Source organism: Notothenia coriiceps, unplaced genomic scaffold, assembly GCF_000735185.1.
Source record: "Notothenia coriiceps isolate Sejong01 unplaced genomic scaffold, NC01 NC01_scaffold00024099, whole genome shotgun sequence".
NCBI lineage: Eukaryota > Metazoa > Chordata > Actinopteri > Perciformes > Nototheniidae > Notothenia > Notothenia coriiceps.
The window spans coordinates 70,443-84,757 of NW_011356800.1; the positions used below are offsets into that span (position 1 = coordinate 70,443).

At 38.9% G+C, this 14,315-nt stretch overlaps 1 protein-coding gene across 4 annotated transcripts in view; it reads left to right on the plus strand.

Annotated features, from left to right (window-relative positions):
• The first annotated feature begins 2,939 nt into the window (after window positions 1–2,939).
• The window catches only part of LOC104954865 (PDZ and LIM domain protein 5-like), a 42,052-nt gene continuing 30,676 nt past the window's right edge, over window positions 2,940–14,315 (plus strand). Inside the window, exons 1-2 of one of the 4 annotated variants that reach the window (XM_010782063.1) lie at window positions 2,940–3,142; window positions 3,574–3,832. In XM_010782063.1, the coding sequence (XP_010780365.1) occupies window positions 3,734–3,832 (99 nt within the window). In that variant the 5' untranslated portion in view covers window positions 2,940–3,142; window positions 3,574–3,733. The remainder of the gene's footprint in view (window positions 3,143–3,573; window positions 3,833–14,315) is intronic. The other 3 variants (XM_010782062.1, XM_010782065.1, XM_010782064.1) reach the window with 3 other exon arrangements.

Sequence of the window (14,315 nt, forward strand, 5' to 3'; positions counted from 1 at the left end):
AATTAATTCTGTATACGGAACATGACTTTAACTCACCAGGTGGTATTCACACTTATCTAGCAGTAGAACATAGAAACATGTTGTAAGGCTTATTTTATATTGGGTAGAGTAATTGTCTGTGCAGATTTAATCAGTCTGACCTCAGACTGCATAATTAAAAACCCGACTAATCCCTCCATCTCCTCCTCTGTAAAATACTGCACAGTGAGGTAGGGTTATAGCCTTTTTTTGTTCCCCAAGGTTTTGTGATGTGATAACCAGTAATTGTAATTCTTACCCCAGATAAGATTACTTGCCAGAAAGTTATATTCTTATTTTATAACTATTGGAATGCATTCTAAAATTAAAAGCAGAGACAGCTGCCGAATAGAGCAATTTCCCTAATGTTTTTATGGTGCAAAGGAATCCAAGTTTTTTAAATCATTATCATTTGCATNCTGGTCTTCAACCTTCCTAAATTCTCCCACACCACGCCGCTCCTCCGCTCCCTTCACTGGCTTCCGGTAACTGCTAGAATCCACTTCAAGACACTGGTACTTGCGTACCATGCTGTGAATGGATCTGGCCCTTCCTACATCCAGGACATGGTTAAACTGTACACCCTAGCTCGCCGCACCCGCACTGCGAGGGGGACCCAAGTTCCCATCAGCAAAAACACGTCGGTTTGCTATCCTGGCTCCAAAATGGTGGAATGAGCTCCCCATTGACATTAGGACAGCAGATAGCTTGCACATCTTCCGGCGCAGACTGAAAACTCATCTCTTTCGACTCCACTTCGAGCGATAGAATTATTAACAAAGCACTTATATACTAATAAAGGACTGGCTTATCTAAAGCCAGTTGAGTAGCACTTGAAATGTTTTAGCTCTATGAAACCTGATGTACCTGATTCTGTTTTTTTCAAGTTTGTATTTTGTTGGTCTAACGCACTTATTGTAAGTCGCTTTGGATAAAAGCGTCAGCTAAATGCAATGTAATGTAATGAAACATTTTGTTTAAAGCTGATTTAAACGGGCCACATTTGCTCTAAATCCTCAGCATAGGGCGTACAGTGAAGTGAAGCAGCTGAATGTTATGTTACCCAAGTGTGTCGTTTTGCATATTTTAATCCACAAAAAGAATGAGAAAGCACTTTGGGGGGCTGTCTGTGCGGACAATCTGTTCATATAGTGCACTGTTGCTTTCCAGATTGCTCTCATCTATCTGTCTGCCGTCTGACTTCTGTGTCTTCTGACTTCATGTTGTTCTCTGTTTACCTTGGATACTCCTGAACTTTGTTACACCATTTTAAACGTGGGACTTTATCTAAAAAGAAAAGAAAGGATGTTGTGGTAACTGTTGTCAAGCTGATCATCAGTGTGTTTTTAATTAATTTAACAGCAGAGACCACTGGCATTATACTTGTTTCTACAGTGGCAGACGCTCTGAGAAAGTCCCACGGTGTCCAACATACATCCAACGATGCTATCCAGACCCCTTTATTATCCATGTCACCCCCCTGTTTAAAGAGGTGTTCAAACTTTTAAAGACAGACATGAGCAACCATCTGTGCTGTAGCTTTGAATAAACACTGTGCATTTTCTAATTACATTTGCTGTAAATTGAAAAATGAAGCCCCCTTCAGCTCTGCAGAGGAAACCGGGTTAATGACTGTGCTCCTCCCAGAGTTTGCTATTGTTAAACCTAGTGTGAACTGTCTGCATTAGATTCAGTGTGGGAACGACTATTAGCAGGTTAATGAAGAACATCCTGTGTTTATGTTTCTGATTTAATTTTCTCTATCTATGTGTCCATCATGATGTTATCATATTAAAAGTGTTCCTTTACCCTTCTTGTTTCTCCAGCTTAGTTCTATGTGCACTGTCCCTCTCTATATCTCTCGTTTTATCTATCTTGAAGATCTTCCAACCACCTCCTCTCAGCTCATGTCTAACTTATTTCTCAAGCTCTCCAACTCCTCTTTGATATTTCACGGCAAATGAGTGGAGGCCAATAATTGAGAATGGGATGAGGGTTTAATTGAGCCACTACTATGTCGGTCTAAATACAAAGTCAATATTGATCTGTCTGGGCTACAAAAAGGGGGGATGGATGAAAGCCAGTGCAGAAGTACAGAAGGAGAAGAACTGCCAGTTGTCTGGACAGAAATAATGAGGAAATAAACAAGAAGGAAATTATACTGCACTAAATTGCTTACAGGTTTGTATCATAATGTAAAGATGTTGAGTTCCAGATTAGTTAAACGCTTGTTTAATTGGTAGAGTGGTCAAGGGATGACATATCAAAGACAACAAACAAACCCTGAAAGATTTATCTTAAAACAAATGATATATCAGACAGACGCTAAATTAAAGAAAATGAAATGTATCATTGTGGCTTCGACTGAAGAAGTGTCTCAGTTTGGGCATCAATGCAGTCGCAGTAAAACAAACTGTGATAGGACTTGAACAAGTTGATCCTGAACTTGTATCAAATCACCATCTCCCCACTGTGTCCTCCAACCTTTGAGAGACATTTAAATCAAAGCCTCTGGGATGTGTCCCGGGTCACGATCTGGTTACGGCTGGTTCCACCTTAAATGAAACAGCCTGCTGCACTGAGTCAATGTTCCCAAAATATCCAGATGAAAGATAAACTGTCCCCTCTCCTCTGCCCCTCTCTCCCTCTCTGGTGCCTCCCCTCCCTTTGTCATTTACTCCGTGTGCAGTGCTCCCACACTCTTTGCCTTAATCCCCCCTTCAACCCCCACCCATTTTGTCTTTCCTCCCTCATTTTTTTCTGACTGTTGTCCCCCCTTATCCCCTAATCTCCCCCTTGATATCATCTCCCTCTTTTCTCCTCCTCTCCTGTGTCCCACTCACTCCACCCATGGGTGATTCCCCTCCTCTTTCTCCTCCCTCTCTCCTCCCAACTTAACCCCGACCCGTTCTCCCTCTCGCCTTCCTCTTCTTCTCTCCCCTCCTCCACCTTTCCCCTCCCATCTGTCATTAGCTGTATATAAGAGCATTGCATCCCTCTCTACCTCTCTCACACACATACAGTGTGTTTGCTGGGAAGGGGATAGTACATGGGAAACTAGGGATTACATTGTCTACCTGCCTGTGAAGGACTTATTTTCCTCTCTGGAATTTCCACTAAAGAGGTAAAGTATTTTTATTTACAATAGTAATAGCAGTAAACAGTAGGAGGTGGTCTGCAGTTGTATTAACGTAATCTGTGTGGTGGTCCTTTGGTTGAGGCTTTGCTTGGCCGTATCTTAAGTCTCAAGTGCTCCAGCTTTTATTGTTTTCATGCGTATGTGTTTAAATTGTACCCTGCTTAATAATGTGCACCCAGTTGCACAATGAAATTTGTATCTAATTTTAACAAAAAAGGTGTATTATGTGCACGTTTTGTGTGGTTGATGAAAGTGAATAAGTTAAAATAATGTTTTTTTTCAAATGTCTAATTTTATTATTGTCTCCACCACCCTCATAACCCCTCTTGCCATCACACAAGAGTATTTATTTATTTATGCTTCAATTGTCTTATGTAAACCTTCAATATATTGTTTTCTTTCATATCTCGCTTCAGATCTGGGAACAACATCGTAAAGGGAATCCTTGCCAAATTCCTACCTATCATCAAGACACACTGACATCATCGTTGTCACCTGATCTGCAACATATTTTCCTGCCGTCAATATCATCACTTGTCAGTGATATCAACGCATTTGACATCATCCGAGCAGACCATGAGCAGCAACTACAGCGTCACTCTCTTAGGCCCCGCCCCCTGGGGCTTCAGGCTGCAGGGAGGGAAGGACTTCAGCATGCCCCTCACCATCTCCAGGGTAAGACTTAATTATGCACACACATGATGATAGGTCCACTCCAACACACTTTTCTTTTAGTTGTATCTACTATGCCCCTATGCCATGTCCCTGTTTTATCTCCAGACTCGTTTATCACAGTGCAGCTGCAGAATGGCATCCCAGCAATGCCCCATGGCCTATTAGTGATTAAAAAGATGAAAACTGATACCTTTGATTCTATCCTTCCACTCTTTTTCTCCCATCTTTCTCCATCGTTTCACCAGCTTGCAACCACCACTCGTGTGATAGCTTAATCATATGCCATCCGTCATGTATCGACCACACAGGAAACCTTTTCTCACTCTCCACGCATTCCACTTCACATTTAAGTGTCTGTAGCAAAAGTGCTGAATCCAAATTTTGCCGCACAAATCTTGGCTTCAGTCCCTCAGAAACTTGATGGTCCCTCGGTTTTTGTGCCTTTCAGTGTCTACTCTTAACATTAACTCCCAGCCAGCCGGTCATTCAGATATTACAATTCAAACAGGGAGGGTTACTTAGAAATGTATTCCTTTTTACCTGTACAAAGAATTTTTTAATCAGTAACCTCATTTGAGTATCAAAATATAAAAGTAATGTAACCTGATTACTTTCCATTACTTTTTGATGACCTCATATCAAAAATAAATATAAGAGAAAAGGAATATCAATAAGATATTACTTTAGTGTATTATGTATGAATTTTTTTTCCTGAAAACCTGCCTTTCATCAGGGATTATTCTTTACACCAACAATGAGTGCACAACACATGAAACACAGTGCAGTAATACATACTATACATTAAAAAGAAAAAGAAAATCAGAGCAAAAAGAAAATGCTCCATTTTAGTTTAATACATACATCATCATCATCATCATCATCATCATCATCATCATCATCATCATCATCATCATCATCATCATCATCATCATCATCATCAGCTTTTATTTGAAGAGACTCTTGGTCCATTATTAAAAGACATACAACACTCAAATATAAATTAAAAAAGGCAGTTATACCAATGTTTCCACAGATAGGTGACTGGTGTCACACAGTTCAGAGACACGGATTTGAAAGCAGCATAATGACAGAGTTATGAGAAACATTAAATCGACAGATGAATTTGTACATCAGATTTCACAAGAGAGCATGGAACGTGTTGACTCGTGCATTACAAAAAATGTCACTTGCACTGTACCACCTTGGTTTTCTAAGCAGTATACGCAGACAATCATTATAAGCAATCTGGAGCTTCTTGAGGCTCACACAGTTAAACTCACGCACACAATTGTATGAACATAAACAGTATGTTCCCCTACTGAATAATAATAATGAAACAACTAATAAGAAGTGAAAACCATAAAAAGTAAATTCAGGCAGTAGGCGTATATATTCACACTTAAAGTATTAGCCAACAGAATGGTACAGTTTACAAAGGAAACAAAACTAAATGCTCCTTATGTTAATATGTTTTTGTTTTTAAGAAACATCGTAATCCTGCTAGTAATCATGCATTTTTGAAATTTAACAGTAATCTGATTACATATTTTTTATGAAACGGTAAGGGAATACTGTTAACTTCTCTTTGTATTCTGTTTACGTATTCCAGTTACATGTAATCTGTTACTCTTCAAGCCTACACACAAATAGAATATCCTTTAAGCCCCTGTCACACTGTCCCGAAATTGACACTCGACGGACACACGAATATGGAATTGTGAATTTCGCACGAAGATGGCCCCGAACCACACACGAAGGCAACATTTACATTACATTTAAGACATACAACTGCAACGAAAGTAACACAAACAATTATGTTAAAGTATTATGATACTGTACTGATATTTTCCGACTTTGTTCTTTACTTTCTCCGTCTTTATATGTAGAAGATATTAAGTTTTCTCCGTCATGTTGTTTCCATAGCAACAACAACTTCCTCGCCTTCAAAATAATATATTATATCCTTTTTAGTTTCACAGAACACAAATTGGGTTATTTACATAATATGTTTACATGATTTTGTTGTGCAATAAAACAACCAGATGGACACACGATAAAGGAAATGTTCAAATTCGGCTCTGATCGTAGCAACATCGGGCCATTCGTGAGGGCATCTTAAGCCATCGTATGATCGGTGGCAAAATCTTTGGCACCGCTCCCGAAGTTGCTGCCGGAGACTGATAAATTCCACCGGCGGTCATACGATGGCTTAAGATGCCCTCACCAATGGCCCGATGTTGTTACGATCAGAGCCGAATTTGAACATTTCCTTAATCGTGTGTCCATCGGGTGTCAATTTCGGGACAGTGTGACAGGGGCTTAACTTGAGAAACTCCACCGGCGGTCATACGATGGCTTAAGATGCCACCACGAATGGCCCGATGTTGTAACGATCAGAGACGAATTTGAACATTTCCTTAATTGTGTACGCTTAAAACTTTTTTATTCTGAAAACATCATTCCGGTTTAGCATTCTTGTTTGTGCTAACGTTGTTGCTAAAGTTTAATTTTGAAAAGCTTTACCGGAAGAAGTCTCCGGAATATCAACAGTGGCTTAACTTCCANTTAAATCCGGTTTATTACAGTGATAACTATTTAGATAAATAATTCAATTGCAGTTTATTCAGGTCAGGGACAGGCAGGGTCAAAACCAGGAAATCCGTCAGACAGGCAACCAAAACCAGACAGGGAGCAGGCAGGAACTCGAGAACCGTAAACAGGCAGGCAGGGATCAAAAACCAGGAAGGACAAAAATCTAGACTAGAGACCAACACTCACTGGAGAGCTTGGCGGAAACGACAAGACAATCTGGCAAAGGACAAGTGATAGTGAGGTGGTATAAATACTGTGGCGTGATGAGGGAATGAATAAAGCCCCTGTCACACTGTCCCAAAATGGACACCCGATGGACACACTAATATGGAATTGTGAATTTCGCACGAAGATGGCCCCGAACCACACACAAAGGCAACATTTACATTACATTTAAGACTTACAACTGCAACGAAAGTAACAAAAACAATTATGTTAAAGTGTTATGATACTGTACTGATATTTTCAGACTTTGTTCTTTACTTTCTCCGTCTTTATATGTAGAAGATATTAAGTTTTCTCCGTCATGTTGTTTCCATAGCAACAACAACTTCCTCGCCTTCAAAATAATATATTCTATCCTTTTTAGTTTCACAGAACACAAATTGGGTTATTTACATAATATGTTTACATGATTTTGTTGTGCAATAAAACAACCCGATGGACACACGATAAAGGAAATGTTCAAATTCGGCTCTGATCGTAGCAACATCGGGCCATTCGTGAGGGCATCTTAAGCCATCTTTGGCATGCCAAAGATTTTGCCACCGCTCCCGAAGTTGCTGCCGGAGACTGATAAATTCCACCGGCGGTCATACGATGGCTTAAGATGCCCTCACGAATGCCTTACGAAGGGCAAAATGGACACACGAAGTCAACACGAAAATGAACCTTCACAAGGTCCTTCGGCAATGCTTTGTGATGCCAAAGATGTTGCCACCGCTCTCGAAGTTGATGCCGGAGCCTGAGAAACTCCACCGGCGGTCATACGATGGCTTAAGATGCCACCACGAATGGCCCGATGTTGTAACGATCAGAGACGAATTTGAACATTTCCTTAATTGTGTGTCCATCGGGTGTCATTTTCGGGACAGTGTGACAGGGGTTTTATTGCATTAACTAAAGTATAATTACCCTTCAGTTCTGTTCTGCTTGGAGAGTGCAGCTTTTATGGCACACGCAAAACTCAGTCCAGCTAATTGCACTGGACCAACTCATGAAGTGCACGTGCGTCCACACCTTATATATACAGTCTATGGTCCACACACACATCACTAAAACTGGCAGTGAACACACATATGGCAACATAAGCCTGATGATAAATGGCTTGCCAGGTCATGTGCCAATCGCCATGGGGGCCGCATTGGGTTGCCATGTTTGTGTTATTACTTTGGATGTGATACTTTTCCCACTAACTGAAGCCATGTGAACTTTTACCACTGTTGTGTGCTTGTGTGTGTGTCTGCGTGTCTGTGTCTGGGATTGTGCTCATGCAGTTAAAATGATGGAAGACACTATTTGTGCAACTGACAGAAAAAAACTGAGGACAGGTAAAGAAAAAATGAAGATATGAGGTAAATGTTTTCAAAAGAAACACTTCATATACATTACATCCATAATGTGGATGCTGAAATATTAAATTTTGAGAACAATATTCTGCATTACAAACATATTATTCCAAACACTTCCTGTAGGAAGAACCCAGATATAACTGAAAAAATGGAAATAAATTGTGATGTAGGTCAGTGGAAGTTTTTTAAATTCCCAGTGAAGTTGGCAGTAACTAAACTAGAATCGTCTCAGTAGCCCACTCAGGCCTTTACTGCAGTATCACAATGACAGTTATGCGGTTTGAAGTTTCAAGATGTTAGCAAGAGTGTGAGTAACTGCTGGTGCAGTATTCAGTGTTGATATACTAAATGTACTTGAGACCATAATATCTACCATAAGTATAGGGATAAGGATAATATGACTTATGAGTATGCTTTTATAGTTTGCAGATTTGGTTCAAGTCTAAAAATTGCAGCTCCAACTAGTGATTATTTTTCAATAAATTAGACTAATGTGAAACGGGGAATAAAGGACATTCTCAGAAACTGGTCACATTTTTGTGAAATAAAAGGTGTAAACAAAAACTTTAGGTCAATGAAACCAACACAGATATTCTGCCCTTGTCTTCATCTCCATATTTAGTTGGGAGTGTACAAGTTGCAAAACGCCATTTGATGAGGTATATGTGGACTAAAGCTTTTTGTATCGCAAGCAACTTTAATAGAGAGTAATGTAAAGCAGAACATCAGTGCATCTTTGGGAAAACTTAAACTCACCAAAGGGTGGCCATTGTTAAAACTGTGGTTAACTTAGCGGAGAAAGAAATGTATATTAGCAGAGAACAGGGAGAGGTGGAAAGCTGGAATAAGTGAGTGGATGTAAGGTGATATAGATATGCGTTACATAGGAAGGAAGCTGTTTACAGAAAGGGGTTTCTTAAGGGATGATGACAGATAGTCTTGCTCTTTTGCACTTTTTGCATATCATGTATTTGTTTTTGCTATGTGTATAATTGTCATGTTCTTAAATGTTTTATGTGAGGGACTGCGGATGGAAATGAGCTCCCTGCTAAATAAATGATTAAATGAAAATAAAAATAGTCTATTACCTCATACTGTCATACCTTCCTATTTGTCTCTTTCTCTCTTTCTCTCTCTCTCTCTCTTCTCTCTCTTTCTCCCTATTTAATTAGGGTCTTATGTAAGATATGACTCACTCCTCTGAAAACAATATGGATTAAAGTCTACATACAAGAATCTAACCCAACACTATTTCCAGCCGGCCTAATTAATCCAGTTTAAGGTTAAATAATAAAACTGGCACATGTGCCAATATACACTGTGTCATTTCTGTTGTGTTTGAGACCCATCGCTCTCTGCCAGTCCAACCATAGAGTTTGTTCTGAGAAAGGGTTATTAAGGAAACGCAGCTACTACTGCCAAACCACACACTAACCCTAACAGCTGCTGTTGCTAAGCTCTTTACGTATGTGGATATACTGTGTGTTTCGTTTTTGTAGCCATGGTAGTATTATCACATTGTACCGGTATTGCATCATTGGGTTGGTGTAGTAGGTGTAACCACAACTGTAGGTCCAGAGTTATCTGCCCAGTAACTGCTGTTTTCCTCACCTCTTCTTTTATTTTACAGTGTTGCCAAAGTGCCAATGAAACATTTTACCGGCATCTCAGTTTGACACAGTCCATAAAAGGAGATATTTTGAGAAGAAAGGAACATATTTCAGTAAGAGCCGGCGGCAGTGTGACAGAGTGGGATTGCTAAATTCTCCTCAAGTATTTCTAATGATGGCCTTCAGCACTTTGAACATATCCTGCATTAGTTGAGCAGGGGTTTCAACATAATGTAATACATAGTCATTGTGATGCACAGCAAAACAGCTGAGTGTGAATGCTGGTGTTATAAGTGACAAGTGGCTGATGATAAGCTTTAAGACAGTAATGGAAAGTAATCTGTACTAGGTAGACTATTGACTCTATATTGACTAAAAGTAACACTATCTTAATGTCTTGCCTTTTAGTGAAGCAACCATTTAATGGATATGAACCGGTTTTAAAGAATGTAGAAGCACTCCAGGCACAGTTAATCCCCTTTTAAACCATTTGTTGTGAAATCCAATAAATATTTAACGGATCAAAGCATTTCCAAGAATAGCTGCCCTTTATTTGCAGTTAAATTTACAACAGAGTGAATCCATTTTTAAACCCTTCTGAGGGCAGCCCATTTACAGGAACCATTTCTAAAATAATTTACCAGACGGCAACACAGGGGAGCATGTGCATTAGGCTTCTGCAAATAGATCCATCTTTCTACAGGTCAGCTCCCCTGACGGTACCCACTCACGAGGCAAACTGGTCTTGGATCTGTACCCCTGACTTAGAGCTCCTTGGCATTGGTTGAATGTCATTAATCATTAAAGCTTTTGCTTATTTTGCTTACTTCTCTGTAAAGCGACCTTGGGTCTCATGAAAGGCGCTATATAAATCCAAGCTATTATTATTACTATTATTATTTCAGAGATTCCAAGTACAAACGTCATCATTATGCAAGAATAGATCACTTATATTTGACATTATCTATGTTGAGAATCTAATTATCTCTCCTTTTTACTGTTGTTTGAATAAAATATAAGTATATGTACATAACAGTAAAACATGTATACATTTAATGATAATTGTAATCACCTTCCCTTTAGTTCTATGCAGACTATCTACAAAAAAGGCTGTATAGGCTGTCTACAAGGTACTCAATTATTTAATATTTGATTGTTTGGTGGTATCTTTAGTGCCTGTAGTGCCTATGATCGGAGCGAGGGGGAGACAGCTGTTGTCTCTTGTATGAAACTAAGAACATTTTGACTTATTTTAACTTTTGAATGCAAATTGCACAATGTGCTATTATGTTAAATTGTAAAATGTACTTAACTTACGTCCGTTACCTAAGTTGCATTACAAATAGTTTTTTTAAAAAGTCATTTGTTTTAAACTGTTTTCATTTATCAGATGACATCAAATAAATGGGAATATATATATATATATATGTCAACATGCAACAAAGTTCCCAAAGCTGGAAACAAATCAAGGACATGTATGGATTCAGCTGTAACCATTTGGCTTAAAAGGAGCTCCAACCGTACATATTATAAACCAAACCCAGATATTTAATTTAACCGTTTTGTTTCCTAAAGTATAACTCTTACCTAAACCTAATCAAATAGTTTTGATTCAATTACAACATTAACCATGTGTCTTTCACTGGTACTCTCTATTCAACGGTAATATATATTGTTTTGAAGGTTAAACATATATTCTGTTGTTAAGGTATAAAGACGCATGAGTTCCATGCCTAGTCCGTATTTATGCTGCTGTATGTCACCACTTAATCAATCCTCCTTCTTGAACTCCAAACGTCAATGTTAAGATTTAACACTGGTTTTGCTGAATTGCTAATTACACGCAATGAAGTTTCTGCTTTGACTTCAGCAATAGCACTGGACAGATAATCTATATGAAAACCTTTTTGTGGAATAATGCAGTTTCTGGAACTGCATCAGCGGTTTCTGCCTTCTGCCTCGCCACAGGCGCTTCCACAGGCGATGATAACAACTGACCACAATGATTAGTCTGCTTCAAGGCTGAATCCTTCTATACATAGTCTCTTGTCTTTTTTCTCTGCCTCTCCTCCTCTTACAGTTCCAATTCTTACATGAGCATTACTGCAGTCTCAGTTCTCAAACCTGCGCTACAATCTTTGTGCTTTGACCTTTCATACCAGACTACCAGAGCCAGTTGACAGCAACCCCTTATGACTTAATAATACTTAAATCTATCTTAATATAACAAGTCCCATGCTTCACTGTGAGTATCTAGCATGTTAGTTAAATAGCCCAGAACTAGAATCAACAACTTATTGTTTCCTCTCCCACAAATCATTCTGTCTTTTTTGTTGATTATTGGCACATACTTTTGCTTAGACAATGTAGCACAATGTAGACTTTTCTGTGTTCACGGCAGCGCGATAATTAATCTTTGATTTCTTGAAATGTGTGTTTGTCGTTCAAAAGTTTGCTTTATTGTGGCATTTTGTATGACACTATAAAGCATGTTGTCACACATCTTTTGTTAATCGTCTTTTAAAAGCATTAGTGAGGTCGCTTTGCACCATAATAGCGGTAATGAGTTGGGAGAAAAGAGGGGGATGGCTATTTGAAAACACGCCCTATCCTTCATTTTGCATGATGACAGTTATCTGGTTCTAATGGTGACCTCACTTTCTGGCTTCACCAGTAATGGACAGACTAATCCATAGTAAAAAGCCCTACGAGTGTCACACATACCAATGCAGGAACGTGCTGAAATGAAAATAACACCATAAATGTTTTTTATTAAACAAACTTCATGAAGGATTTAGTGGCCGATTGAAGGAAATACTAATAAAATACAAAGAAAAAAATAAATCCTTTAAATATGTCTTTGGAGGATGCTTCTTTAGTGTAACTGGAATGAACAGAGTAATTTGAGGCCAGAAAACTTTTATAACCCAAGAAGACAATCATGGCCAGGTCATAACATGCACTGCAGTGGATTTACAATGAAGAGACTTGAATACCCTATTGTTTAATGCGGCTATAATGTATTTTGCAAGGTAACTGCTTATCCGGCCATGTCTCGTCTGCCTTCCTCTCAGGATACCGGCCTCAAGGCTAGCATCATGTTTAGTCATAATAACATTGGTTCACTACCAAGACTGATAGATAGAAATACACTTTAATGGCTGTGGGTTGGGAGATCAATCAAAGGAAAACAGCTGTAGCTAGCTATCCACTTTCCTCTTAGGCTTTTTAGGCTGTGCATGATTTGTAGTTCAGTTACTTTTTCAGTCGCTCTATTCTTTTCAGGCAGAATAGAAGACAAAGCTAAGTTCATGTTACTTCCCGTTGTTCATATTCCATTTTGTTTGGTCAGAAAACATGGTCTTGAGACCTTTGCTAAAGCTTTTCTTGCAATCCATTCAGAGCAGAAAGGCATTTTTGGGATGGGGTGTTAAAGAAACAGGTGTTAAAACAGAGCTTTTCAGACAGGAATATGTTTCTTTTCTGAAAATGAAAACATGGAAACATTTTGTAGTAGCATTTTAAAATGTGTGGTACGGTATGTCCACTTAAGGACCCTGCATGCTCTTCTGTGTTTGCAATTAGGTTTCTAATTTATAATTGTTCAACTGCCACTGTGACCAGAAACCCCTCGATACTCAGTCACTCAAACATTCAGGCTGGTTTCATTCTGAGTGTCTGGACAAATGTTATCCCCCTCTGAGCAACTTGATTTAAAGCGTACTGAGTAATAACACTCACATCATTTATTCACAATATAGGGAAATAATTGCTACTCTAACTCATTTTAATGTTTTCTGGCAAGTTTTCTCTTTTCAGATGTTGACCATAGCATTCCACATATACTGTATTATAAACAAGTTAAACATTACGATACAATCTGAAACTTACAACCACCATTTTGGATTAATTAAAGCCTCTTTAAGTGTGTGCTGCAGATGACGCACACTGTGTGTTCATATGGAATAAGAACAATCCAGACTTGTGTAATATATTCCTGAGTGTGTGTACCAGCGCTGCCAATGCTTAGTCCCCCAGCGCCATGACAAACACATCATTGACTGTAGCTGTGAATGCTGGCTTGTGCGCTTCCAGTTTACCAAAGTGCAGTGGGTTTGTTGATACTAGTCCTGTGTGTAGTTTTACAATATAGCCTTCTGTTACATACGTTAACTTTATTTCCATGTAAATGCCCATGTCAAGGAAACATCAACCCATCACTTTTGAATACAGTGAAACTCATGTTTGTTTAATGATATCCAGCAGGTATATTGGGACAGAGTGTCGAGAGTTCATTTTGTAAAATGTTTTCCTTGACCTCTCTACTACACTTTTACACTGGTCTTCTTTTTCCTGAAAGACATCTTGTAGAGTTTTTGTCACTTGGTATTGCCATATGCAGCAATGTTGTTGCGAGCGAGTCTCCCGCTTTTTTACACAGATCTTTCCTGCCAATTATGTAACACAACTCTACTGATCTACAGGTGGCATTTTAAAGGCGAGTAATTCAGAAACATCCCATTAAAAGCAGGGAAGAAGAATACTGCTAGCAACAAGTTGACATGGAGGAAAAATTTGTTTTATGAGGAAGGAAAAGCATTTGCATGACAGATACACACAAAATGTTTCGGTGAGTAATGCTAAGTGTAAACAGAAACATATTAACAAGACAAAATCCACGGGGAACCTTTAAACATGTGCACTCTTTAT